Source organism: Passer domesticus, chromosome 1 (genome assembly GCF_036417665.1).
Source record: "Passer domesticus isolate bPasDom1 chromosome 1, bPasDom1.hap1, whole genome shotgun sequence".
NCBI lineage: Eukaryota > Metazoa > Chordata > Aves > Passeriformes > Passeridae > Passer > Passer domesticus.
The window spans coordinates 42,067,746-42,094,535 of NC_087474.1; the positions used below are offsets into that span (position 1 = coordinate 42,067,746).

General features: G+C 37.1%; 2 protein-coding genes across 13 annotated transcripts in view; both read left to right on the forward strand.

Annotated features, from left to right (window-relative positions):
- LOC135298299 (collagen alpha-4(VI) chain-like) overlaps positions 1–25,189 on the forward strand; it is a 55,926-nt gene extending 30,737 nt beyond the window's left edge. For all 12 annotated transcript variants that reach the window (XM_064415930.1, XM_064415908.1, XM_064415886.1 and 9 more), the window contains 22 exons: positions 1,037–1,115; positions 1,732–1,877; positions 1,974–2,066; positions 3,412–3,465; positions 3,914–3,985; positions 4,442–4,468; positions 6,882–6,926; positions 7,161–7,214; positions 7,446–7,508; positions 8,645–8,710; positions 9,753–9,806; positions 10,755–10,790; positions 15,170–15,232; positions 15,988–16,050; positions 16,741–16,803; positions 18,389–18,451; positions 18,891–18,941; positions 20,484–20,519; positions 20,647–20,709; positions 21,023–21,085; positions 23,287–23,322; positions 24,970–25,189. In XM_064415930.1, the coding sequence (XP_064272000.1) occupies positions 1,037–1,115; positions 1,732–1,877; positions 1,974–2,066; positions 3,412–3,465; positions 3,914–3,985; positions 4,442–4,468; positions 6,882–6,926; positions 7,161–7,214; positions 7,446–7,508; positions 8,645–8,710; positions 9,753–9,806; positions 10,755–10,790; positions 15,170–15,232; positions 15,988–16,050; positions 16,741–16,803; positions 18,389–18,451; positions 18,891–18,941; positions 20,484–20,519; positions 20,647–20,709; positions 21,023–21,085; positions 23,287–23,322; positions 24,970–25,053 (1,374 nt within the window). In that variant the 3' untranslated portion in view covers positions 25,054–25,189. The remainder of the gene's footprint in view (positions 1–1,036; positions 1,116–1,731; positions 1,878–1,973; positions 2,067–3,411; positions 3,466–3,913; positions 3,986–4,441; positions 4,469–6,881; positions 6,927–7,160; positions 7,215–7,445; positions 7,509–8,644; positions 8,711–9,752; positions 9,807–10,754; positions 10,791–15,169; positions 15,233–15,987; positions 16,051–16,740; positions 16,804–18,388; positions 18,452–18,890; positions 18,942–20,483; positions 20,520–20,646; positions 20,710–21,022; positions 21,086–23,286; positions 23,323–24,969) is intronic.
- A 128-nt stretch (positions 25,190–25,317) lies between these two features.
- LOC135298377 (collagen alpha-6(VI) chain-like) overlaps positions 25,318–26,790 on the forward strand; it is a 28,306-nt gene continuing 26,833 nt past the window's right edge. The window contains exons 1-2 of the mRNA XM_064415951.1: positions 25,318–25,457; positions 26,346–26,528. Coding sequence (XP_064272021.1) covers positions 26,518–26,528 — 11 coding nt within the window. The 5' untranslated portion in view covers positions 25,318–25,457; positions 26,346–26,517. The remainder of the gene's footprint in view (positions 25,458–26,345; positions 26,529–26,790) is intronic.

Genomic DNA, 26,790 nt, shown 5'->3' on the forward strand with positions numbered 1-26,790 from the left:
AGTGCCTCCATATTGTATGTTTGGTAACTTACCAGTTAGTTTCAGCTTAAATTCTTGTCTCTTGACTGCTTTAGTACAGATGTGGGATGTTTGGTGTGGCAGTCACTTCGTTTGCTTTTGTCACCTGTGGAAAAATGTACCTTAACAGAAGTAACGGGTTTTGCATTGGTCAAAGCTGTGCCTTGCATAGGGAACGTAAAATGTAAAGGGTGGGAGGGAAGAAGCTCTAGATGTGCTTGCGCACTTGCTGGTTAGAGAGTTTAGGAGGATTTTAAGTTATTGCCATTGAGGATAGGACAAATTTTACTTGTGCAGCTTCTTTCTGGGCAAACTAATCCACTCTGTGAGTGGAACCTGAAAAGTCTTCTGCTGGTTTGAAGAGGGAATTGGAGAGAAATGGCAACTTGAAGGGTAACTGAGAAACTGTGCTTTTCTTCCATACTGGAAGAAACTTAACTGTAACTCTTTGGCCTGAAAAGATGGAAATGTATCCAATGCAAATTATTAGCATCCTGAGGTGAGCCAAACCTTATGTCTTAAGAAGAAAACATAGGGCAGAGGATGGAGAAGGATTATGACCTGCCTATGTGGAAGGACAAAAGGACATAAATATATACATAGGCGGAGGATTAGATGCAGAGAGGATGCGTTTCCTGGTGTTGACAGCCATAAGGAGCTGCTCTTGCAGAATGGGAGAATTTGCTCTAAATTCTTCTCCACATTCACATATAAGAGAGCTCTTCAGACATCAGAGAAAATTTTTCAGTGGGTAAGTTAAGATGACAGATATAATATGATAGCTATGCTATATTCAGCAAGAAAAATCCCTCAAATGGAAGTGCTATCCAGGAAGAGAGGCTTTTGTGTTCCATTCTCATTGTTCCTCACTACCATTTTCCATCACATTTCAGGTCTACCACAGTGTAGTGCAATTTGACCATCTCATAGTCATTTCTCAATGTGAGCTGTAATTCTTACGAAGACTGTACTTTCAGTTCCTTTGCAATTGATTTGTCATTACTCCCCTTCCTGCCAGGTTCTGTTAATATTTTCAGATGGGCTGGATGATTCACTGGATGACCTGAAGAAAGCAGCAGAGTCACTTCGCTTTAAAGGTATTACAGCACAACTTTGATGCTCCTGCCTCCTTCTACCACAGGCTGATGTACAACTCCTTCACTGCAACTTTTCTACTTGACACTGACACTCCACACTCATGTGGAATTGCCCAGGAGTCCCTGGGAGAGTATTTGCTTGTCCTTGTGAAGCAGTGTACATGTTGATTTGTCACTGTATGGCAGATGATGCCAGAGACATGCCTAGAGGTGCAGAGGTTCTAGTTTCTAGAGTCCAGCTTCAACAGCTGGAGGAACTCAGGATGGACCCTTCTCACTGATGAGAACAGCACCATTGGTTAGATACAACTCTTGACTTCTCTAGGAAAAAGCAGGTTTGAACTTGTGTTTGGCCACTGAGTAACATTCTGGTCTGACAGCTGGGGAGAAAAGCCAATTGGAAAATTACTGGTCTGGATTTTTCTCTTACACATTTTTCTCAATAGCTCAATTTCATTTAACATATTGTATTGAAGACATAAAATGTAAGTCTTTCAGGGAATTGCTGTTATTCAAGTTTATATTGTTGGTTAAATTGTATTTACAATAATAGAAATGATTGTAATTAAATACAAATTTAGGTATTCACTAATTTAAATTTGTGCTTATGTTGAAGGTCTTGATGCACTTCTGTTAGTTGGCCTGGACAATACACAGAACTTGACTGAATTTTGGGAAATAGAGTTTGGCAGAGGGTTTGGATACAATGAACCTCTGAATGTTGGGTTTGCAGATGTTGCCAACATTTTGCAGAGAAATCTTGTAAGTCCTTCTGTGATATAAACAAAAAGTGGGGGGAAAATCAGTCTTTGTTTATGATTAGTATATGTAAATGAAATTTTTCTTGTAATTTTTCAGGATACTGTTGCAGAGAGAAAATGCTGTAAGGTTATTTGTAAGTGTCTTGGAGAAAATGGTGATCATGGTGTCAGAGGAAATCCTGGAAGGAAGGTAGGAGTTCTAAGATAGATATTACACAAGAACTTTTTCATTTTTCAAAGTTTTTCTGGCTTTTTGTAGTGTTTCAGAGCATGCATGTGTGTCTCCATAACATTTAATGCTAGGACAGATGAAGGAGAAACATGAAATGTGATCCTTTCTCTGCTGCATTCTCCTATGCAAAATATTTTTGTAATGAAAATAATTTGTACATATAAAAATCATTAAGCACTCTACTGCACCAATTCAGCAGAAAATGGAGAGGGATTAAAAAAATAAGTCTGATTAATTAAGAGCCTTATTATCTATTGGGAATGAGAAACTTCCAACTGACATGCTGAGAGTAGAAAATAATAATTTTTCACTAGGTATGTGCCTTATCCTTTTGTGACTGGTTATTCCAAATGTCCTCTTCTATAAGTCTGTTTTGATCCAAAAGGATTACTTCTTTTTAAGTTTAAAGATTTAAAGTTGGGGTTTTTAAGCCTTTTTGAATATTACAGATATGACTACTTCTACAGCATACTAGTAGAATTAATTATTAAAGTTTTTAATATATGTAGTCTCCATTTGACTACTATTCATTCCGTTATTTCTACTTATTCCAGTAGCATGTGAGATAAATGATATCTGCAGTTCACACTCTTCAGTTATATGGTTGCAGTTAAATGAAGTTTTGGTTATCTCTTAAGAAAAGTATAGTCTTCTAATACTTCTTCATAAACCAATTTACTGGGGTTTTTTTCCATTACTCTTGTTGCTTTTCTTATACCTTTCTGTTTTACTAGAAGACTAGATTAAGGTGCTTAGACAGTGTTCAGAATATAAACATAGTTGTCTTGCAGCTAGAAATTCCCTGTGTCCCAGTTTCTCTCTGCTCAAATTTTGCCCAAAGGGTAATGATATTTGCATGACTTCCAATATAAAGTTGGAATGTTCCTATGTGTTGCAAGGCATTGCAATAACTTTGTCCTAACAAGTTTCCAGCTCCATATATTTTTCATTTCACCTTAGAATTTCATTACTATAATGCTTTCTTTTCCAAATCACTAGAAAGATGTTTCATTTGGCCAGGTATCCCAATGAGCTTTGTTAAGCCATCAGAGAGGTCTCTGAAATAACAGCTGAAACTGTATATTAACCATTGTTCTTTTTCTTGGATTTACGTTTGGGAGGTTTTTTCCAGCCATGTCAAATACACAGGACTGTACACAGTGTCTGTGTAAATGCAGGAAGCCTGCCCTCCTTAGCATAACCATATCTTTCAGGGAATGTTTTCTATCTCTATGTGCAGAATGATCTGATAGAGATGAACCCAGTGTGAGCCCAGTGTTACTTTTAAATTCTTCTTTTTCAGGGAAGTACAGGTTACAGAGGATCTCCTGGCCATCCTGGTGAGGAAGGTGGGATTGTAAGTAAACATTTGTCTTCCTGCTATGATGATGTTAGTTGGTGCCTGAACCTGTACCCATCAATGTTAATCCAAAATGTGTTAGAGGAACAGGTAAATAGATCTGTTTCTCTGTGCCCCTGCACCTCATAGTTAGGCAGTTAAAAAAGCAAAGTGAGTTAATTACTCAGTTTAAAAAACCAACCCACCTTCAAGTACAGACAATTGAGTTAGAGACTGATAATGCAGTATAAACATGGCATGATAGTAAGAGCAAATAACCAGGTGCAACTCAAATTAGTAATTGATATTCTCTTATGGCCTGAATTAAAATTTCCAGGAGACTTGCATTTGTGTCCTTAGTGCAGTGAATGGTGATACAGTTCTGTCTTGCTTTAGTCTTATGTGATAAATTAACCAGTAATCATCATTGTATGGATGACATTGAACATTTTCCTTTGTTTCTTAGGGGGAGAGAGGCCCAGCTGGTTTCAGTGGGACTCAAGGAGACAGGGGATGTGCAGGTGTCAGAGGCCATAAGGCAAGTGTGTACCTTTGAAACATTTCCTAATTTTATTTCCCATAACTGTTTTCTGTGCTGGGAACAAATCCCTGTGCTGTCTCCCTGAAGCATGGATGAACATCAAGATCCAGCTGTAGGAATGGCATTTTGAGAGGCATTTTGTGTAACCCGAGCATGGTTGAATGGCTCAGGATTTTGCTGACTAAGCAACTTGATGATGACTTTGTCACCACCAACTCCAAGCTGGCATAAGTTAAAGCTATAAAGCTTTATGGAGTGGGAATTAAAATTAAGCCTGCACTGTCTTCCCAGAGGAAAGGAGGAAATCCCATATGTGACAGTAGAAGGTTTTACAGTAGGGACTACCAATACTGAGCTCAGCATACCTCTGCACAATAAGCTATTGTGCCCTGCTTTTCAAGCTCAATAAAAACACTTTTACCAAATTTCATCTATATTTATTTTCAATTTCAGGGGGCCAGAGGCTATAGAGGAAGTCAGGTATGTGTTTTCATGTGTGATCCATTTTCTTTGAGAACAGAGTTCTCCTTCCTTTCATATCACTCTGTAAAATGAAATTATCAACAAGGAAGAAAAATAGTGTAAAAACTTCACAGACTTCAATGTACTTTTGCTATGGTTCTATAAGGATGGATTTAAGATACTTATCACATTAATCAAAATTAGCAGTCATAATTGGATTTTTATATTATTGCAGTCTATTAGTCTAACTGACAGGAAAAGGATTTATTTACTGACTAGTTTGATAATCTGTTCAGGTGGTAATTCTGGTCCTATGGAGCTCATTCTAATTGTGAAGAGGAGCAGAGGGAAAAAAAGGTTGTAACTAATATTTATTGGGGGTTTGGACATAATTTTCTCTAGATTATTATTGACAGTATTATTTGCAGTATCCAAACTTCTCTTCAAGATATGTTTGTCATCTCATCTGCTGATATTTCAAGTCTCCTTGTTAACCTTTCAAACATACCTGTTCATGAAGGCGATATGGTCACCAACTCAATAATAAAAAGTGAAGCCTGGAAGACAATGATCTATAACAGTAATAGTTTCCAAGCCACAGTGATCAAAAAATTAACTTGTATTGAATGCTTTGATACAAAATCACTCTAAAAATGAGTTATGAGCCTCAAAGATTCAGAAGATGTTTGCCTCCATAACTGAGCATCTTGGAGAAAGTTAGAGAGTGTTTCTGAAAACTCAGCTCTAGTTAAAGTACTGCTCTGTACTAACTTTTTAATCTTCTCATGTGTTTCTCTTTCCTTTTCCTTTTTTTTCTCTATATTCTCTGAAGTAATTTGTCTTTCTTCCAATGTTCAAAATGTCTGATTATAGAAGAGGGAGAGTACTTGCTGATGATTTCAATTTGTCAAAGTTAAATAGTGCAGTAGGTCTTACCAGTTGCACAAACTTGATTGAAATCCAGTGAATATGTGAATATCTACATTATGTTGTGTTGTTATAGCCACACATTTTATTTTAAATAAAAATATGAAACTTTCAGCACATAAAAAAAGTGATTCAATTGTGCCGACTCAGTAAGGTTGAAGCAGTTTATTGAAGTTACTTAAATCTGGAAGGCATTTTATTGTAGCTATTTGAATAAAAGGAAATGCTGAATGTTTTAATAGTATGAAGTTTGGCTCAGGTTTTCCAAGGTAGGAAATGACTGATAGAAAAAAACACTTCAATAAAAGTAATGATTACTTAGTGCTCAAAATTTTTCTCAAATGCTTATTCAAGAAATTCTTGTTTGTGACATACGAATCTAATCAAAATGTACAGCCAGCTGTCTTTTCTTGTAGTAGATACAGAACTGTTTTAAATTAAAGTTCTTCCTCAGGAATTTTAACTAGAAGGTTTGCAGCATCAGTTTAGCATCAAAACCTACAAAGCATTTATATCTGTGTCTCTATCAGAGTGAGACTGCTGACAATTTTAACTTGTTCTTGTGCCACTTTCAGTGTTTGTTGAGTATCATTTCAGCTTTCTGCTTAGTTGTCTCTGCTAAATTAATTTCTTACTACAAATTAAGCCAACACAGTTAATGCCTTCATTTTCATCCTAGTAAAGGAAGACGGAAGAAGTTTCACAATACCCTGTAAAAATTGAGTTTATTTGTCTGAGTCTGAAACATTGTGGGGCATACATACAAGAGATAAGAGTCTAATAGTTTTAACTTTATTTAGATGCCCCACACAAGTTAACACTGCAAACTCCTTAAGTCTGGGATGAGTATTTAGTGGGAAAATGACTTCCATATCTGTTTGCAATGCAGCGTATCATTTTTGCAGGCAAAGGGAAGAGAAAAACGATATTAATTTGAAAGGGAAGGTGACTGATATTTATGTAGCACTGGTATTTATGTACTCTTGCTGAAAGAGTTATCAAGTTTCTTTAAAAATCCTAAAGTCCAAGATCAATCTTCTGTAATTATTTTTCAGTCATGGTTATTCTTTCTGTTTCTTCAATCCACTCTTCATATTATAAAACTATGTAAGAAAGCACAGTAAAAACACATATGATGGTTGAAATCAGAATTACAAGGTTATCAGTATGATAGATCAAATACTACTAGTTTATTTTGGAATATATTTGCATTTTGAAGGTCCTGCAGCTGGGAAAATATTTAAAAGCTAAAGGAAGGAAAAGCAGAATTTAAATCCTGATGGAAATCCATAATTTAAATAGCTGTTTTTCTCATTAAGTATCCTTAACAGTTAGTTTTAGAAATTGTTATAGCAATTATAATTTATTATTCTTGTTATTCTTATTAACCATTAAAATCACAGATCTTATTCAAGTTTCCAAATGCAGGGTGACCTCTTCTTTCTTTGCTCAAAGAGACAAGTGGACTAATGCTAATTAGCTTTTTTTTTCCTTATTGCAACAGGGTGATCATGGTGAGCGTGGATTTGATGGCACTGATGGAGAGCAGGTAAACTTTACTTTAAATGTGCAGTGCTATTAAAGACACCAACCTCAGGGTTCAAAGGTACAGATTTTGTGCCTTGAATAGGCTTTAATGCTGAACAGAAGTTCTGTTGTTGTGTTTAGAATTGTGTACGTGATTGAAGCTAGATTCTGCCAGAAAAAAATCCTGCCAGAACCTGATTTAGTAGAAAGAACAAACATTAATTTTTCTTTCTTTCTCTCCCCTTTCTGAGTCTAGGGAGAACGTGGATTTCCTGGACCTTCTGGAGAGAAAGGCAGCAGAGGAAAATGGGTGAAGTACCCCTTACAGTAATGTTTAGATGTTATGGAAACCTCTTTCCAAAGTGTAATGCTGTCTGTAATGCCTGTGAGTTGTTTTTAATAGCTGCCTGTTCTCTAATATGCTGTCACTCCTGCTCTAAATCAGTGTACCTCCACTGACTTCAACAGATCTGGAACTCTGCTGCCATAGATATTATTTATACTTGTACCTGAATTGTTTGTGCTCTTTTTATGAATTTAGGGCAGAAAAGGCCCCAGAGGAGAACCAGGTGAACGAGGAGAATCTGGTCTAAGAGGAGATCATGTAAGTGCATTCCTTTATTTTTATTATATTTCACTGATTTGCACCTCGATTTTGTGATAGAGATGTCTGAAATATTTGAAGAGTTTTTCTCAGTCCTAGAAAATGCAGTACTCGGCAAGAAGAATGGCATATTCTAGGAGTCCTGAACTCTTTAGATGCAGATGGACTGATGTGTTTTGATGTGTTGCTTGGAAGCAGGTGTTTAAGCCTGAGGACTCCTGCTTGCTTATGATTTTTTGGTTGGTTTGGTTTTCTGTTTTCAGCATAGGCAACATAACTTCTTTTGGAGCTGCTTATCATAGAATTATCATAGAATTATCATAGAATGGCTTGGGCTGAAGGGGAACCTAAAGATCATCTAGTTAGTTCCACACCCCCTGCCATGGACAGTCTGGTGAAAAGACCAGGACTAGGTCAGTCTTCCCTGTTTGTTCCCACCCTACAGAGGAATTCTGGATCACTTGAAAGCCCTTTGCACTGACTCTTAGTTAGCAATTTATAATGATGCAAAGGCAAGTTACTTCTTTATATTCACATTTTTTCTTTGCATGTTCCAGAGACCTACATAAATGCATTCCCTGGACTAAAATTCCAGTGCAGACACCATAATTCTTGTCTTGAAAAGAAAAAATTTTGTCTTTTCACATATATTTCAAAGACTTTGTTCCAAAAAGTCATATATTGTGCTGACTCCTGTCTTTAAAGCTTATATTGAAAAAAAAAAAGAGTTCAAGTGACATGGTAATTTGCCTCTTTGAGAGATCAGGATTTCACCTGATCTAGCATTAAGTGGCTAAATGGAATCCATTCTAGTGTAAGCCCCCAAGTGAAACTCATGAGTTATGACTGTAACTCAATTAACTGTATCAAATCAACCAGAACAGTTTCACATTTTCAGTTTAGTTTGTTCTCCATTAGTAATTATGCTTTTAATCCCTGTGGAAAAGAACTTGGTGGACTTTGCAGAACTTCCTATATTGAGTTCTTACAAGCATCATCATTTAAAATAGCCTTTTTATTCTTTGCTCTCTGCAATTACAAATTTAATTAATTCTACTTCTGTATCCTTCTGCTGTAGTCAAAGTAATAAAGGTATGGTAACAGAAAATGCTGAGCTTTCTATTGATCCTTTTCAGGGAGATCCTGGGACTAACAATAATGTTACTGGACCTAAGGGTGAAAAAGGAAACCTGGCATCACAGGTAAGAAAGCTGTTCTATTTTGTGGAGAGAGGATCTGCATAATGGCTAATTTCTACTGGCTGTCCAGTGACCAAGGAGGTTTTTGTTTGTCTGCAACACAGAAAGCTTTAGGAACTGCTTGATATGGGAAAAAATTTTTTTTTTACAAAGACTATGGAAATATTCTCACAATGCAGAGCTAATGGAAAATGTGGATTTAGTATAAATATGTTATTCTTCCACAAATTTACATCAGTAGCCTGAAAGGCTTTCAGTAATGAGTTCTAAGGATACTGTTAAAAATTTTGCTGGGAAGCATGCACGGGGCATCAACAGACTATACTCATTTTGTTATGGCACTGCTATTGCCTCAGGGTGGTGGGTAAACTCCATTTTGATGTTTAAATAGAATAAAAGAGCTGGGATACATGCTTATATAGTGATATTTGAGTTTTTAACAGGTGTTTTAACAAAACTGCAAGGAAAGAAGCATAACAGAAAAGCATGGTTTGCATTACCATTATGATTTGTTTGGAAAGAATAAACAAAGCTGATAAGTAGTTGGACAGTAGCAAAAACTGATGGTGAATGAAAGTTTAAGAGGATGGCAAATATGTGAGAAAAATCCACTGATTCAGAAGTCTGTTTATCTCTGAAAAAGTAGGATTGTATGCATACATGTATGTCTGTGCAGAGTGTGCTGAAAGCAGTAGAAAAACTTGGAGGGTTACTTTTGGAAGAATAATTGGGTTTTGATGATACTTTGGAAGCAAATTTCATCTTATGTAGTCCAATTGAAGTAAACAGAAATTATTTCACAGAAGCCTTGACCTAGTATAGTCTGTTAGTAACTGGAAATCCAAAATAGACATGATCTGTCTGGTTTATAATTTTTGAGTATAAATTATTTGTAAAAAACAAGAATCAACATTAGTATGACACAACTGATTGCAATGAAAATACTTAGAAGAAGAAACAAAGAAGGAATGTATAAAGAAGAATGTGCACATACAAGAAAAAGAAAAGAGTGTTTAAAGAGCTTGGTCATTACTTTGTTTTGCAGGGAGACCCTGGCCCACAAGGACTCCAAGGAGAGCAGGGTGATGCTGGCTTAGATGTAAGAATAGCAATCAATGTGGGGTGGAAATAACTGATAAAAGACACAGTGGAGTTCCCACCAAGAAAACCCATTTTTGTCTTCTTCCTTTCATCCCACCCTTCAAACTCTGCAAGAGAGAAGAAAAATCTTCTAAAGTTTTCAAAAAGAAACACATTTGGCTTCAAATCTGGCAGCTTATATATATTGCAATGTGTTTTATTTTCTTTAAAATCAGGAATTTGCATTCCTGTTAATTCCAGGTTTGATTCATGTGAAATAACAAAACTTAATTTCTTTTTCAATGAGTCTTAAATGCTTCAAGATTCCACCCTAGATTAATCTATCTTTTCTTTCTGCCCACGACTACATGTTTTCTATGTCTGTTCAAGCATATAGATAAGCTCACTGTAGCTGAGCTGCTCTTTTTTAGTTCACTGGAGACTGGAAATTGTGAAGGCCCCTCTCCTAGTCTGTCAGAATTGTGCCTAATGCCAAAGTCTGGCATGATCACTCCTCAATCAGGCTGCAAAAGCATCCTAAAGGCCTCCTTAGGTTTGTGAGGTTTGCCAGTAGCATTCACTAGAGCTGCTGAGCAGTGTGCAGCAGGAAGTGGTGCAAACCTCTGGGCTCACAGGGGGAGAAGAGGCCTTTTGTTCTCTTTATTTTAGCCAAAGGGCAGTTGACTGGGAAGATGGTTTCCAGAATTTTGTTGAAATGTTTTCTCTCTGCACTCATTAAAGATCTAAAATATTTTTTCTTTTTGAGAAGACTTACCTGTGTAAGAATTTCTGTCCCAAATCCACCTTTTTCTCATTTTTTTAACCTTAAATCTTTATGTGGAAATAATCTCTGCTTTCTTTAAGCTGTATTTGGTTTTATTGTATGTATAATATGTTTTATGATAAACTGCTGTTTCACATATTGCTCAGTATTCTGGATGTAATCTCTCATGCCACTCCTTCCTAGGGTGCAGCAGGTCGAAGAGGGCCTCCAGGTATAAAGGTGAGTGGCTGACACTGCTGCTACCTATTTATATGCAGCTACATGTCCAGCCTGAGTGTTTGCTCCTCTTAAGGGAAAAAATTCATTGTGAGCCAAGACACAAGTGTTTAATAATCAAAAGTCTATTTCAAGCTAAGGCAGCCTTTGAATCTCAGGTGGGTGTAGTAGAGACCCTCCTGACTTGAAGGATTTAGAATTGGAAGGGATAAAAGGACAGTCAAAATAAAAGGACAATTACTTTTACTGTTAGGGCAAGTATGGGAAAGTAGCTAGAGAAAAGACTCTCACTGAAGATTACAGGAATGAGAAGTCAGGCTGGAAAGTCTGACAGTTTATTCCTCCTTTGCTGCACATACACAGAGATATGCATGATACACATGTGCAGCACAGATAAAATTAGGGCAAGTCCTACACAATGCCTTGCTCAAGATAAACAGTGTTAACTGCAGCTCTGACAATTGGCTCAAACATATAACATAATCAAGGGTTTGGAAATAATTTCCCAAGTCAATATCTAGAAGAATATAGGATGTACAGAATAGGTCAAGCCCACTGCATGCTGACTGATCATTCCACGAAGATTGTCTGGTAGAAAAATCTCTCGTGTAATTGAAAAATGACAAAATCTCTCTCGTTGTTAGGTGGTAGCTCTAGATTTATACCCCACAGAGTCACAATGAAAGAAAACTTTCCTGAGATGTACTTAGTAAAGGCATTACTGCAATTCTCTTAAATGATGATCCAGATAATGTTCTTGGAAAAGAAAACTTGTTTGTCCCAGCGTATGAATTACAAAATACAGTTATCAAAGCAAATCTAAAAGCAGCTATAATCAAGGGTGGGTTAGTGCAAGTAAAAATTAAATTCTAGGTATTCTCAAATATAGGTTACATAGGTAACCTCAAATATTGGTCGTTCTAGAAAACCTTGCTTTAGCACAAGTAGTTCACATTTGACCCAATCTCTTTGCCAAGTTGCTAACCTCATAAGGAAGATGGCATATACCATGATACAGCATTTCCCTCTTAGTGCATATGAACCCAAGGAAACATTACAATTTTGTGTACAACACTGTCAGTACCAGCAGGGTTGAATATATCTTGAAGTTCTGCTGTGTGTTTGAGTCTGGGGAATGGGAAGAGTTGCATTTTCTGAATGGAAGTGCCACCCAGCATTTTGAGTAAGTCAGGTGTAAAATATTAATAAATAATAGCAAGAATAACCATAGTGATGCAATATAGAACAGAAATTTCAGTGAAGGAAAAGGACTATCTTTTATGGCAATAATATTCTTCAGCAGCACAATGTTTGATTTGTCCCTGATCTCTGGGCTTCCTGTCCCCCTCCTGTCAAGAGGTTTTGCAATACTTTTATTATTTTTTTCCTCTGTGTGGTAGCCAGGTAACACAGATTTTTTAGATTTAGAATGATTCAAATTAATATTTCCCTGGGAAATGTCGATCAGAAGGGAGAGTCCCGCAAGTTCTCTAAACTGCAGTCTGGTCACTTCCCAGGTTTTTGCAATACACACGTATGCTGTGTGCCAAACCCCTTTTTCCCACCTGGTTTCCGAAAACCCCAGTTTGGATTTCACCTTGAGAATCCAAAATTTTCACTGAGGCATTGCAGATAGGAATAGACTGGAAGATTTTTAATACTATCTGCCAGCAGGAAGAAAGCACCATGCTTTGGCTATTGCCAGGATCAGCATAACTTGAAAGAATATAAGCATTTTGCAGTTGTTTCCTATTTCTATCGCAGAAATTCTTTATAGGGTTTATGAAGACATTTTAGATAAAAATATTGAAGAATATTCATCAAGTCTGCCTTTTAATTATTCCAGTCCTTGCTTGATCACTCAGAAATCCATTTCTTGGGTAATTATGAAACTTGTGAAGCTTTTTTTTTTCTTTTCTTTTGCCTGTTGGATTGCAGCTGATATCTAATGAATATTTGCATTATTCTGTCAGGTACTAACAAAAAGAAATAATCCACTTAAGTTATGGTTGGTAACAGGACCAAAACTGAAGTCTGTGGAAATGGATCTGTACCATATCTTCGTTGTACTAACAAGCACAAGAACCTTATTTGGTTAGAAAATAAGAATGTTCAACTTGTTTAGTAAATTCACAGAGTACAGAGTTAGTTGAACCTTTTAAAGTAATTTAACCTTAGTTGAGACAACCCTCTTCATCTCCATGGAAGCCCCCTCAGCCAGTGATGCAGCCACCCTTTTGTAAAATGGCAGGGAACAAGAGAAATTACTGAAACTCACAGCAAGAGAGAACTTTCAAACTCTTTTCATTCAAGTACTTGATGATTAGCTTTGACTTCTAAAAGCATGTAAAAAACATTTGTCTGGGCCAATGAGCATTGAAAAGTAGGTACCAATCAATGATCAAATGCAGGTAATGTAGATGGCCTTCACTGAAAAGGTGTAAAAAGTGAATGGCACGGAGAATTGCACGCTTCTGTCTTCCACATCCCTGGAGAAGCAAGATGGAACAGTAAACACTGCAATACAACAATGACATCCATCCTTGGGTGAGATTTTGGGTGTTGTGTCCATCCACTGAGATCTCTTGCATGGCAGGATGTTAAAAAGCTGCCACAGGGCATAGCTCTATCAGCAGAAGTTATGAGAGCTTCTCTGTGAAACTCTCCTGGTGTCCCTGGGCTAGAAAGCAGATCTATTTAGTCTTGATGTTTGTGGGGTCTTCAAGGAGCCTTCTGTGGACCACAGTATCCTGCTTTGTAAGGAAATTAGATATGGCCAGTCCCTCTGTAGGAGGAAGGTTTTGTGCTGAAATGGGATAAAGAAGAATCTCTCTTTCAGGTAGATAAGAAGGATATTTGTGATGACGTACTGAGAGACGAATTATCAACTTAGAGACAGTGAGCCAGAATCCACCCGCCTAACACAAAAGGACTTGTTTTAGGTTCAGCTGTTAATAAAAATCACTGAAATAATACCCTCATCAACAAAGTAATTAACTTCTCTTGCAGTCAGCATGAACACACTGGTGTTCACCTATATATATCCACATATCCTAAAAAAGACTCCTCCCAGGACTTGCAGTTCCAATTGTCTGTCCCTTTCTGTGATAAAAGGAGGCTAATTTTTTCAAATAGTTAAAATAACATAAAGAAGCACAGCTAGCCATTCTTAACAGTCAGAAGTAGTCAGGAGGCAGAAGGAATAGAAGGTGTGATGTGGTATCAGAGACGAGAGGTGTTTGTCACAGACAAGAACAACACTGCAATCTGTGTGATGGAAATAAAGCAAAATAGTGAAGAGAAAAAGGAGATTAACTTAGAGGAAGGCAAGAGAGAGGAAAAGGCAGGGGAGAAAAAAGGACAACCATTTTTCTGGGTTTTGATTCAAAGTAAATTTAAATAGATGAAAACTTTAGATTGGTTTTCAATTTTAGTAGCCTAAGATATGTATCCATTTTTATTGAAATTATTTTTGTGGAAATCTATTTATACTTGATTTTTTTTAGATCTGTCAATATCATATACTCACTGATGTTCCATTTTACAGTGTTCTTACTCTGGCTGTAAGTCAACATTATTTTTTCTTTCGACTTTTTTTTTTCTGTTGTTACCTTTTGTTTCATTCATAAGGTGTAGAATGAAATTTCAGCCTTTTAAATAATTTTTCCTCAGAAGATTCTTTCCAGAACTATCTGTTTCTCAAGAATCTTCAGACATATGTTTATGATTTCTCCAGTGAAAGAGGGTTTGCAAGACCTGTAATATCTTGATGCTAATTGTCACCATTTCACTCAATCCAGAAGACAGTGAGTATTTCTTATGGACATCAGCTAAACTGACTCATCTTCAGATGGCAGCTTTATGGAGATGGGAGCTGGAAATTTCTTACCGTCATCAAGGCAGATTTGATTTGCCTCACTGAATAACCAGAGTGAAATATGGAGAGTAAAAAGGGGTCTAATTCTAGTGTGCTTGTGAAGTCATGATTCCCCCCCAGAGCCATCCCCCATGGAGAAGGGTAAAGAGGATCTACCCTTGTGGCCTGGCTTAATGACTTCTGGTCTTCACAGTAGACAAAGGTAATGCACAAATATTGCTGAGACATGGTGTAAAATGTATTCAGCAAAATAAAACAGACCTCTTCTGCTGCAGCTTTTATATTCATCACACCCCCCAAGAAACCAAAGAAAAGCTGCTCCTCTGCTTTTTGAGTTTTCTTCAACAGGAATTTGAAGCTGTTTGAAAACTGTTTGAGAGCTTTGAAAAGCATTCTGTCAACTGATACTCTGCACAGATACTAGATTATTATCTTTTGATATACAAATGGGAGATACTAATTTGTCTGTGTTCATTGTTGTTTTCTTGGGGTTTTTTTCTGGCAGGGTGAGCAAGGAGATCTGGGAGAAACAGGTTACTCAGGAGAAATTGGTCTTCCAGGCCCACAGGTAACTAATACAACTTCTGAGTTGTTTTTATGTTAGTTGTGGAGAAAATACATTTTCTGCCTTGATATTTTGTATTTTGGAAAGCTTTGCTAACTGCAACTAATGAATATTATGAGTAAGACTCCTTGGCAAATATTTTCTGTAAGCCTAGGAATTAAATGTGACAAGTCACATGGGTGCAACTTCTTGTGAAATTAAAAGAGGAGCATGAGTAGCAAAAGTAAGTAATTTAGCCAACACATTTCCAACTTACATGATATTATAAAGCAGATATTACCAAAATGAATTAATTAGAAATTGCCAACAATAAATACATAAAACCTATTGCATTGACAAAACCTTGTGAGAAAAGCCTTGTGTTTAAAACATTTGCTAGGTGAAGTAATTTTGAAGAGAATTATTGTGGTAGACACAGTAAAAGATGCTCTTAGATGCTTCTAACTTTTGAAGATGTTTAAGTTTGAAGATGCTTTTAACTTACATTTTAGGATGGAGAAAGCATGCCTAGGTGATAGTAGGCTGCTGATGGCTTCCTTGGTATCCTTAGACATCTCAGTGGGTCTCTGAATCAGACTGTCAGGCCATCTCAGGTGCTTCAAACAGGCAAATCTGTATAAGAAAAGCAAGAAGTTTCACCTGTAAAATAAGGCTTGTGAAACAGGCACTGGGATTCTGGTCATTGCAGCAACATGATGGTCATTGAAGGGCTGTTAACATTGAACTGACTTTTTGTCTCAATGGCTTCTTTACATCAGGGCCCAAGAGGACCACAAGGGATCAGAGGACCTCCTGGACCACAAGGCATGCCAGGCCCTCTGGTTAGTTTTAAATAATATATTCCTTCTGTACCCTTTAGGGCTTTTCATTCTCAGTATTGATGTTGTTTTTATAAGGAGTTTTCAAAAGGCTTACAAAAAGTACAAACAGGGCTTTTTAGTGTAACACTTAAGGAAACTGATTTGCAGTCTCATATGGTAAAATAACAGCCTTGAAAATAAATTTAGGTGTGTGAATAGCAAGTGTTAGGGTGTGATGAGGTTGTAACTATTGAGCTGCTGAACTGTCTGCTGAACTTCTCACTTTTGTGATGCTGTTGATTTTGGGGATTCTTGTTCTGGAATTATACCATTGTAACTCAGGACTGAATGTCTATGTTGTCAGCCTTGCTCATCTGTTTCAGTCAACTAATGATGCTCATCCTTACACAGCCAATTACATGTGCTCATTAATATTTTTTGTGCACATGTGCATGTATTCACTAGGTATCTATGTAGATAGAAAATAACATTTATGTCATACTTGATAACATTTTGAGAATTTTATGGCAGTTGTACAGATGACAGGAAATAAGTAGAATGATAGCTTGACCATTAACTCTTACTTGTGGTCCTCAAAAGCCCAATATTTTTACGGATTCTATAGTAATTTCAAGTGGCAATGAATCCTTGAGTGCAGTGAGCCCTTGATTTTTTCATTGTGAATCTTTTAACTGATGCCTCTTTTTACAGGGTAGTCTGGGGATGCCTGGTTCACCTGGCTCTGTTGGAAAGTTTGGTGTAAGAGGAGCAAAGGTAAAGATTTTCAAAGTATTTAATGGCAGCAATATAACGGTGTCATTCATTCAAGACTGACCAAAAAAGCATGGACTAACAAAGAGTTAGTTCAGTGCTGTGAAACATGTGGAGAATGTTACGTGTTTAAGATATTTTTAGCTTGCATGTCAAGACAAGTGATGTGCTTAGGATAATCTTACACATACCACAACTATACTCAGAAGCTTTTAGTGTTGCCATGATCACTGTCGTTAATTGCTCTTGTGGTAATGGTTCAGAATGGGACCTGCCTTCTCACAAAATGGAGCAGAAATAAGGCAGTGCTGACACTTGTGGGTTTTTTATGATTCCTAGAGTCTGTCCAATCCATTGAAAATACTCACCTGGGAATCATATAGTATTTCATCTTGGAAGGGATCCATGAGGATCAAGTCCAACTCCTTGCTTCTTGCAAGACTACCTAAAACTAAACCATCAAGAGGATCATTCAGATGCTGCTTGAAGTCTGACAGGCTTTGTGCCATGATCACTTTTCTGGGGAGCCTGTTCCAGTGACCAACACTGGATCAGTGACTTCACCCTTAGGTGAAGAACTTTTTCCTAACGTCCAATCTGACCTTCTCAGTTCAAAGAACCATAGCTGCTTATTTTAACCTTGTTTTTGTAAAGATTCCAAACCAGTCCAAGGAACTTTTGCTATTATGGTGTCTATTTTTGAGGAATGAACATGTTGAGAAGAACTGAATAAGCATGAAGGCAAACAGAAAGGTGTTTACTAACAGGTTGTTGACACCGGAGTTCACTTATAACAAATGTTATCCTTACTTACCTTTCATTTATGTTTGTTGATATGTGAGATTTTATTTAATAAAAATAACTAAGTTTAGGTGCTGTTTTATATTTGAATCTAAAAATCAGAAATAATACCAGCCAGCTAAGCCTTTCTATCTCTTCAAAGGGTTATAACCTTTAGTGACAGAGAGGTATCAGAAGGTCAAAGTGCTGCCATGAAAAGAATCACTCTGTGAAAACATATGTTAAAACAGTGATTAATGTTGGGGAGATATATGGGAATTTCCATCATACATTCCATTTTGTCAGTCTGCTTTTGTGCTGTTTAATATTAGGGTCTTTGTTAGAAGAATGCTCAGTTAGAAAGTGAAAACAAAAGTCGAACTGAAGAAAAGAAACCCTGCAAGTGGGCTAAGAGCACAGTGGAGACAGCCTGCCTGAGAAATATAATTTGCTATCAACAGGTGCTTCAAGCTGGTAGAATTCCAGAATATGTCCTGCTACCATTAATATAATTTTTTTCAAACCCCACTTTTTAAAAATTTTGTAATTCTTTGTTACAATGTGAGTTTTATTGAGCTTTGGGGTTTAGCTGCATGGATGCTCAGCATATTCTGATTTGCCATGTCCTTTCCAGCTCTACCACCAGGAACAGTCCATGAAACATGGTCTGTAATGGAATGCTTTTGCCCAGCATCAAGTAGTCTATAAAATGTATAGGCACACTTCAATTTAACAGGCAGATTTGCATTTCAGAAAGAATTCTCCTGATTGAGGCAAACTAATGGCTTTTGTGTTTCAATTACAACAGGGTGAACCTGGTGACCCTGGAGAGAAGGGCTTGGCTGGCCACCCTGGACACAGAGGCATTCCAGTGAGTTTTCTGCCCTAACTCAGGACCCCTGTATTTTAATACTGATCCATCTGAATCAGTAATGTCCATTCCCTTCTATTTTCTCTATTTGATACAATTAAAATTATTTCACTTTTGATTCTCAGTTTCCTTATAGACACCAGATTTCTTGTGGGCTAGAGACAATATATTTTCCCTCAAATTCTTTAGAAGAGAGAAAGTATGTTAAAAGTAGGGCACACAGTGGAAAGGAACTATGACCGCTATCCTTGTTTTTCCTCTACAGTTTTTGCCATTGTTTGCTAGTGTTTTTAGATTGTGCTTTGATAGCTTGTCCAGCTTCATCAGTCTTAGTAGCTTGGGCACCTCAGTGTAATGGGACAAACTTAATTCCAAAATGAAATTAGATATAAACCTATTCCTCAATTAAAAGCTAACTCACAGTATTTAACCTACACAGGGCATGGATGGCAGAGATGCGTATGGTCCTGAGGGAAGCAAAGGAGCAAAGGTATGTGCTTCAAGTCAGAGAGTCTCCCAGTCTCCACTCTACTGTGTTATCAAACATGATCATCCATATTTGACTAAAAAGAAATTTAAGACATGCAAGGTGCATTTCTAAGGTTCAGTGAGAGGCTCAGGATTACCACAGTCCTTGTGAGACATTATTCCGTAGGATATTCTTTTGAGGACCACTCACTATTACTCTTTCCCTGATGTGTGTGTGTATATATGTGGAGGATTGTACTTGCAGTGCACAGTGCTTTCTTCCCACTTCAGCCTGCCTGACTGAACATTGCTATTGGCAAGTGTTGCTGGGCTGCCACTATGGGCTCTTTTAATTTTTCTTGTTTCCAATGAGGGATTCCCTAGCTACCAAGGTGGGGGTGATACTCTCCAAACATCCTCACTGTTTTCATGTGAATTTTTTTCCTTGTGTTCATACTGTCAGCAGTAAAATTTGAGGATTAATCTCTGGATTGTTAAGAAATTGTTATAATTCCCTTCACAGTGCTGAAAAAAAAGTAATTAAATGCCTTGGTCTCTAAAATTGTACAAGAATTCAGCTAAAATAAAAAGTATACAGAGAGTATGAGGTCAAAATCATGGCAGCAGTGGATCAGTCCATGAGCAAAGTGGTCAGGATATTGGAAACAGCTGCAGTTCTCCTTTCAAAGAGCTTGTGCAATATTGCAACACTAGTCCTTTCTTGTTGCTTGTGAAACAGAAAGCGTCCAGTGAATCTCACTGGTAGGCCCATCTGTTTCACTCTCCCTTTCTGTGAGAGAATCAGAGTGCTGCAGAAAGCTGCAGAAAATATATGAAAGGCTTTCTAGGAGCCTCTCCAATAGATGAACTCCTTTTTCTTAAATGGCTTTTTGGTAAAGTGGCTCTTGATACTTCTTATTTTCCAATCTCTTTTCTTACCTTCTTAGCTCTAACAATTTTCTTTGGTGGCAGGGTTTCATAGGTTACATATATGTTATATGCAAGAGGACAAGCATATATATAAGTAGTGTGAATTCTGATGTTTAGGAAATATAAACCTCACTTATGATTGGTTTTTGTGAGAGTTTCCCTATTTCTCATGGGTGAACAAAGAACACACTAGAAACTGAAGTAACTGAAAACAGTTGATGAATTGACTTCTAGTAAGCCAAGGAAATAGTATGGTATTATTGTTTAGTCTGGGTGACATAAAATTTTGAAACTACATTCAAACACTGAGTTCTGAATCTGAATTCACATGCTACATGGGAATTCCTCTGCGTGTTATTAGGAGGCGTAATTAAGTTTTCATAAAACACTTGAGAAATGGAATATTCTTGAAAATTTAGAAACTGATAGAAATTCTTAAAATGTCCTTCCTTTAGATGAACAAGGTATTAATCTAAAATTATGTGATTCGAGACCACAGTAGTAGCCACTATTGCTTAGATGAGTTGTAAAGCCGAGAATAATTTTGAAATTGTTTTTGGTTTAAAGACATCAAGCACTAACCAGATCACAAAGTTCTAGACTCTTATGAAGTCCTTGTCCTTTCTTTTCATAGGGAGAATCTGGATTCATAGGATATCCTGGTCCAGAGGTATGATTAAATGGGCATGTTTAATTTCTTTTTCTCTTCTTTTACATTACTCTTATTTGTAAGAGGTTGCCTGTGTTTCTGTCTGTCTTCTCCTCTCCAATACATTCTGGATTTCATTTATTTTCAGGGAGAAGAAGGAGATCGAGGCATTCCAGGAGCTGAAGGACCCAAAGGAATTAGGGGTAGAAGAGTAAGGATGATAAATCTGCTAACTCTGTGAGAGTTCTAAAAGTAAAACCCTTACACCCTAAGTGTTTTTTATCAAAAGTTTTTAAATTTGCTACCACTCTGATCTTTTATTGTCATAATTTGGGCAAGAAGTCTTGAGAAAGTACAGGTCGAAATCTTCAGAAGTGTTAGTTGCTAATAATTTTTAGGAGTCGTAGACTATGAAAATGCAGGATTCAACTCAAAGTATCATTACGGAGGTTGTTTTTCCCTGATGAAGTTTGGTACCTGTGCATGCAATTATAAAGAATAATATATTGTATTTCTATTTTTAGGGTAATTCTGGCACACCAGGTTCCCGGGGAGATCCAGGTGACCAAGGGCCATTGGGATCTATGGTAATTTTTTTTTTAAATAAAATTTGTATTTTTAAAAAAACACCCTTGAATTGCTCTTAAAATCACTATTAGATTAATGGAATATCTAATAGTGTTTCACATGGTAAACTATGTTTAATCAGCCTGGCAGTTGCACAGAGTTATGTTTTGCCTGTGGGTGTGTGTATGCACAGGAGCACCTGCTGCTGGAAATGAAACTGTAACAATACAATGCTGGCCAGAATTTCTTCCACAGTATTTGGTATTTTCTTTAGGCTGTGTGCATATCTAATTGAAAACAGAGAATACTGAAACATAGAACTGAATATATCTGCTGAATGCCAATGCATTTTTTTTTAATTTAAAAAGAAAAGCCATTTAAAATTAAACTTGCAGTTACAGGCCCTTATTTAAAGCTTAAATTGACTATAACCTGTTAATCCATAACACAAGTAGATGTTTTGATGTACTTTCCAGTGTCTGTGTTCTGCATTTTATACAACAAAATGTTTTATTCTCTATCTAAGCAGGTGAAAGGATTATGGATTTCAATAGGATTTAGGACTAACCCTTTAAGTAGTTAGGAAAATCCCTGTATGTGTCTATCTTTATCCTGTGGCAATTCTGAAAATTAGCTCCATAGTGACCAGAAACAATCCCTACTGTTAATGATTTTCTTATTAAACTTTCTTAAGCTTGCTCTTTAAATTTAAATGTGGAACATTGTTGGTAATACTGTCTTTATCTGTATAACATGGCCCACAGGAAGTGTGTAACTTAGTAAACATTTTTTCCCTTCTCATTACACTGTGTTGGTTAATGAATGTACCTGAACCAATTTATTCTATGATGCTCGGTACAAGAATGGTTAAGAGTGCCAGCTTCAGCACATTTCCCTCATTAGCCACTCACAAAATTAACAGATAGGTCTTGTGAGTTGATGAGCCACAGCTGCAGGCTTTGCTAGTCCATGGTCCAAGAAGTCTTCAGATCTATTTCAAGTTCAAGATCTCCTCTTCAAGTGAGAGTACAGCTTGGGATGTATGGGCTTGGTGGGGTTATTGCTGTAGCACTGCATCAGTGAAATGAGGAAGTGGGAATCTGTAAGGAGTGGAAGAGACAGGAATGCAGGAAGAGGGTACAGGTAGTAGACAGGGCCAGCCAAAACAGGCTTGTTTTACCCATCCTTGGTGATTTGATTATCCATATGTATCAAGTTTGCACAGCTCAGTCACCACCACTGACCTACTATCAGTAGCATTCTTAAGGACCCAGGCAATTCACAGTTAACTCTTGCTGAACAGTACCAAAGAACATGGCCCTGCTGGGAAACATAAGAAATAAAAAGCATGGAATGGCAGTGATGGTACTTGTAGCAAGACAGGAGAGGAGGTGAGGAAGGTAGCTCAGGCAGATGGAGGAATGGAAGGTTAACTGAACGGGGAAAGACAAATATGGAAACAAGGCTGTAATTTGGAGATGTAAGGAAGCATACAATTTTGGTAAACTGTAGTGTTGTGGTAGAGAGAGAGTGAGGAAAAGAAGTAGGATGGGGTGTTCAAATTTTTTTTTGGCGTATCTAAGTGCAGCTCCATGGGAGTAATGGAAATTTTTAGTAGTCTTCTTACGCATCTGAAATGCACACATGAGTACTCAAGCTCCCTTGAAAATTAGTTATTTTGCCTATATTTAATTCCTGTTATAAAGATTAAACAATACCTTTATTTTGGAAAAAAAATATGCTTGGAGTGCTGTTGTTTTTCCATAACTCCCAAGGAGAAAGTTGCAGAGTAGGCAAAGGTGTCATGATGTGTGTATGGTCTTCAGGATGTTTCAAGGTAGAACTGTGGGGATTGTAATGTGCAAGAGGAGAGGGAAAGCTTGTCACACACCAGATGTTGGAAAATATGTGAAGTGCAAATAACAGAACCATAGCACAGAAACTGCTGTTTGTAAGGGAACCCAGTTCTGAATTATACTGCTCCCCAAGAGCAACGATATTGAACATTTAAAAACCATGAAGGAAAATGGACTGAGAAATAAATCTGACAAGTAGCTCTGAGCAGGTCCACAGAAATCTATGCTGGTAACTGCTGTCTCTCAAATTCATAAGTGATTGCTGGGAAACACTCTTTGCCTGCATTTCCTTTGGGTTACAGAGTAACACGTGGGAATACATTAACAGGGTCTGATTTTTTGGACCTATGTTTAATTTGTTTCAGGGTGCCAAGGGACCAGTGGGCACTACTTTAATGGAAGTAAGTAATCACCTTACAGCTAACTGTACTGCTCAGAATTGTCTGGTTTAGTTTCCATTGATAATCACTGACAGCAATGAGCAGTCAGCTGTTATAAAATAGTATCTTTTTCATGTGCTTGTCAGACTGTGCAGTGGGTTCTTCCATTCTGCAAGCAACCAAGGAATGAGAAACATTTATGCATGTCCATTAACACCATGTCCAAACTTTTACAAACTGTTGTACAATTAATATTCATTTATCTGTTTCTTCACTCATATCAGTTTACACAATAGCTCATGTTAGGGTTACTATTTCCCCTTTTGTAAAGGAAGGCATTTCTTCAGTAACAGTTATTTTCACTAGGAATAGAAGTGCAGGATTTCTTCAGAGTCCTAATCCCATGTAAAATGAACACTTCTGAGTAAAGGCTTCATTAATCCTTGCATGGATGACTACCTGTAGGCAGTACTATTGCAGGTGTGTTCTGTGTCCAGAGGACATCTCTCCTTCTTCATGGATTTCTCACTTCCTGTGTGAGTCACTATTGGAATGCCCATTGTTTATGGAAGTGCTGAATGAAATGATGAAATCTTAGATCTGACTGATGAAATCTTAGATCAGTTTATTACACAAAATAATGAATGAATGGCACTCATTCTTAAAGAATGGAATTATTGTTTTAATGCTTCAGAACATTATTAAATATAAACAGAGTATGTCTAAAAAAATGTGCCTAGCTTCTGCAGCAAGGGGAGAGAGTCCCTAAACTATCTGTTATAAAAAGGGAATGGACTCTGTGATTCTGGATTTATTGTAATGAAAGTTATTTTAGGAGCTGGGATACAGCCTTCAGCTCCAACCAACTCTAAGATTCCCAGTCTGGGGTGGTCTGGGATTTGCCATTGATTCCTTTTTTTTTTTTTTTTTTACTTTGAACCTGCAGCCTTGTGAACTTGTGAATTTTACACGAAAAAACTGCCGTAAGTGGAAAACATCTTCTTTTACCTCTGATTTTCCTTAGTCACTCTTTCTAAATGGAATAGCCTTCATTGGAAACCCTACAAACTGGTAGTTTGTATCTGGGTTCAGTTTGACTAGTAGTTGTTAATTGTGAGGGGGTTTCAGAAGGTGTATGAAGCAAACTTATGTTTTTTGCTAATTTTTCCTGTTCATTACAAGAATTATAACAAATATTTCTTCTTCATTAAAGATTAAACAAATCTTTTGCATTATGCCAAAACTCTTTGGGGAGTTCTCTGAGAAAAGACAGTATTTGTGTATCAGCTGTCCCCCAGATTAGGTGTGTTCATTCTCAGGTACATGTGCTTAGCAGAATCCAGGACAATTTTAAAAATTCTTATCCAGTAAAATTGCACTATTTTGACTATTTGATTGTAAAAGAGGAATGTGGTCTGGCACTGGCAGACCCTGTCAGTTTTCTGAACTTTGGCCAAGCTCTTCATTGAAAGCTAGTGAATATGTCACTATTTTAATGCATATTAGTCCAAAATAATTTAATTGCTCTCCCTCTCTTCCTTCCAGCATGCTCCTCAGGTAAGCCCATCTGGTCTCTGAATAGCAATTCTTTTATCGATTTGAAGAAGAAACTAACAATGTTTGAGTTGTGGAAAGGTTCTCAAGTAACTTTTCTGCTTCGATATACAGACACATGCCCAGCTTATCCAACTGAAGTGGTTTTTGCCTTGGATATGTCTGATGATGTTACACCAGCTGCATTTGAAAGAATGAGGAACATTGTTATTTTATTGCTGAAGACCATTAAGATCAGTGAAAGCAATTGCCCAACAGGCGCTCGTGTTTCTGTTGTTTCTTTCAATATCAACATACACTATCTCATCCGATTCTCTGAATTCCAAAAAAACAACTTGCTGCTACAAGCAGTCCAGAGAATCCCACTAGAGAGATCCAGTGGAAAACGAAATATTGGAGCGGCCATGAGATTTGTTGCAAGAAACGTCTTCAAACGTGTTCGTCAGGGCATCCTCACAAGAAAAGTTGCCCTGTTTTTTGCCAATGGTCCATCGCAGGATGATGTTGCCATCAGCACAGCTGTGCTTGAGTTGAGTGCTCTGGATATCACTCCAGTGGTTATTGCCTTCAGTGAGGTGCCAAATGTCAGACGTGCCTTCTCTGTAAGTACAGCCTATTGCACACTCAGTCAGTCACCCACCTGCTGAGTATCTGCTAGGATTTGAGTGAATCCTGTTCTCAAGCCTAAGTTTTACAGGAACTGTCCAATCCCTTATTAGAAAGGGGTACATTAAAGGTTACTATTTTAACAAAGAAACAGTGATTCACTTGACCATAATGATCACCATGAATTATTAATGTCTTGTGCTTTTAGGGAAAATCAGAGAATTTCCATAATGTTCTGTAAATTTCACTTATTTACCTATGCCATTATACTACTGAAGTTGTGACAAGTAATAAAAATTTAACTAACAAGCTCTGGCTGTAGTTTCTAGAAAAATTAGTAGAAGGCTTCCAGCATGCTAGTTTTTTCAAAAGAAAATTGAATTAGCAAAGCCCCTTTTGATATCTTTATTGCCATTTGTACAGGAGAAAATGACGAAATTTTGTTTTAAAATATGACTTCATCTGAAAATAGTAAACAAAAATAAACAGTACATTTTACAAGGTACAAAAGGAAAGCAATTCTATATTTATTTAAGGTTTCATAATACAGATAGCATGTTCTCTGTCTTTTTAATTTGGTTTAATAATATCTGTACTCAGTTTTAACTTTTTCATTCCAGCTGCTGGTTCCTCAAAATTGTCCTTCTAAAAGGAAATATGTTCACTTGTACATGATAAAAAGTACAAAATTTGAAGTCTGAGTTCTGATCTAGCAACATCTAAGTCAGTCCTTTATTATTTAATCTATATTTATTGTCATGCCACCTCATATTTTTAGTTGATTCATGGTTTTTTCTGGCTAAATGATAATTTAGCAGAATAAAAAAATTTCTGCTGACATATGAGAAGGAAACTTATGGTTTATTCCCTGGGTTGTTCCACAGGATAAGCAGGAGCAAGAATAAGTATTTCCTTTACTTAGTATAAGCAGATTACAATTCTGAATGCATGTGGTGACTTTACATAAATCAGTCTTCAGAGCAGAAGACTTTAAAAGAGCTGCTTAGCAGAGGGAAAGGCAAAAAATTCACTGCCCAGCACCCCTTTAAGTTTACAATGATGGCAAGGTAATCAACCTCATCACCACCCCCAAGTAAATACAACTTCCCTTTTCCTTTCAGAAGGACTTCTACCCTTGCAGTTGAGAGATGGTGTAAATCTTTATGATCCTACAAGTCTGTAGCCACAGATACTTACTGGCTTTACTTTGCTCTAGGAGCTTGTGTTTAGAGACCACATACAGTCATTGCCAATTCTAATTCCTTTGAAGAGTTCTGTCTGTAACATTCTTTACAGATGTTAATCAGAAATTAATTGTGTGGTGTATAA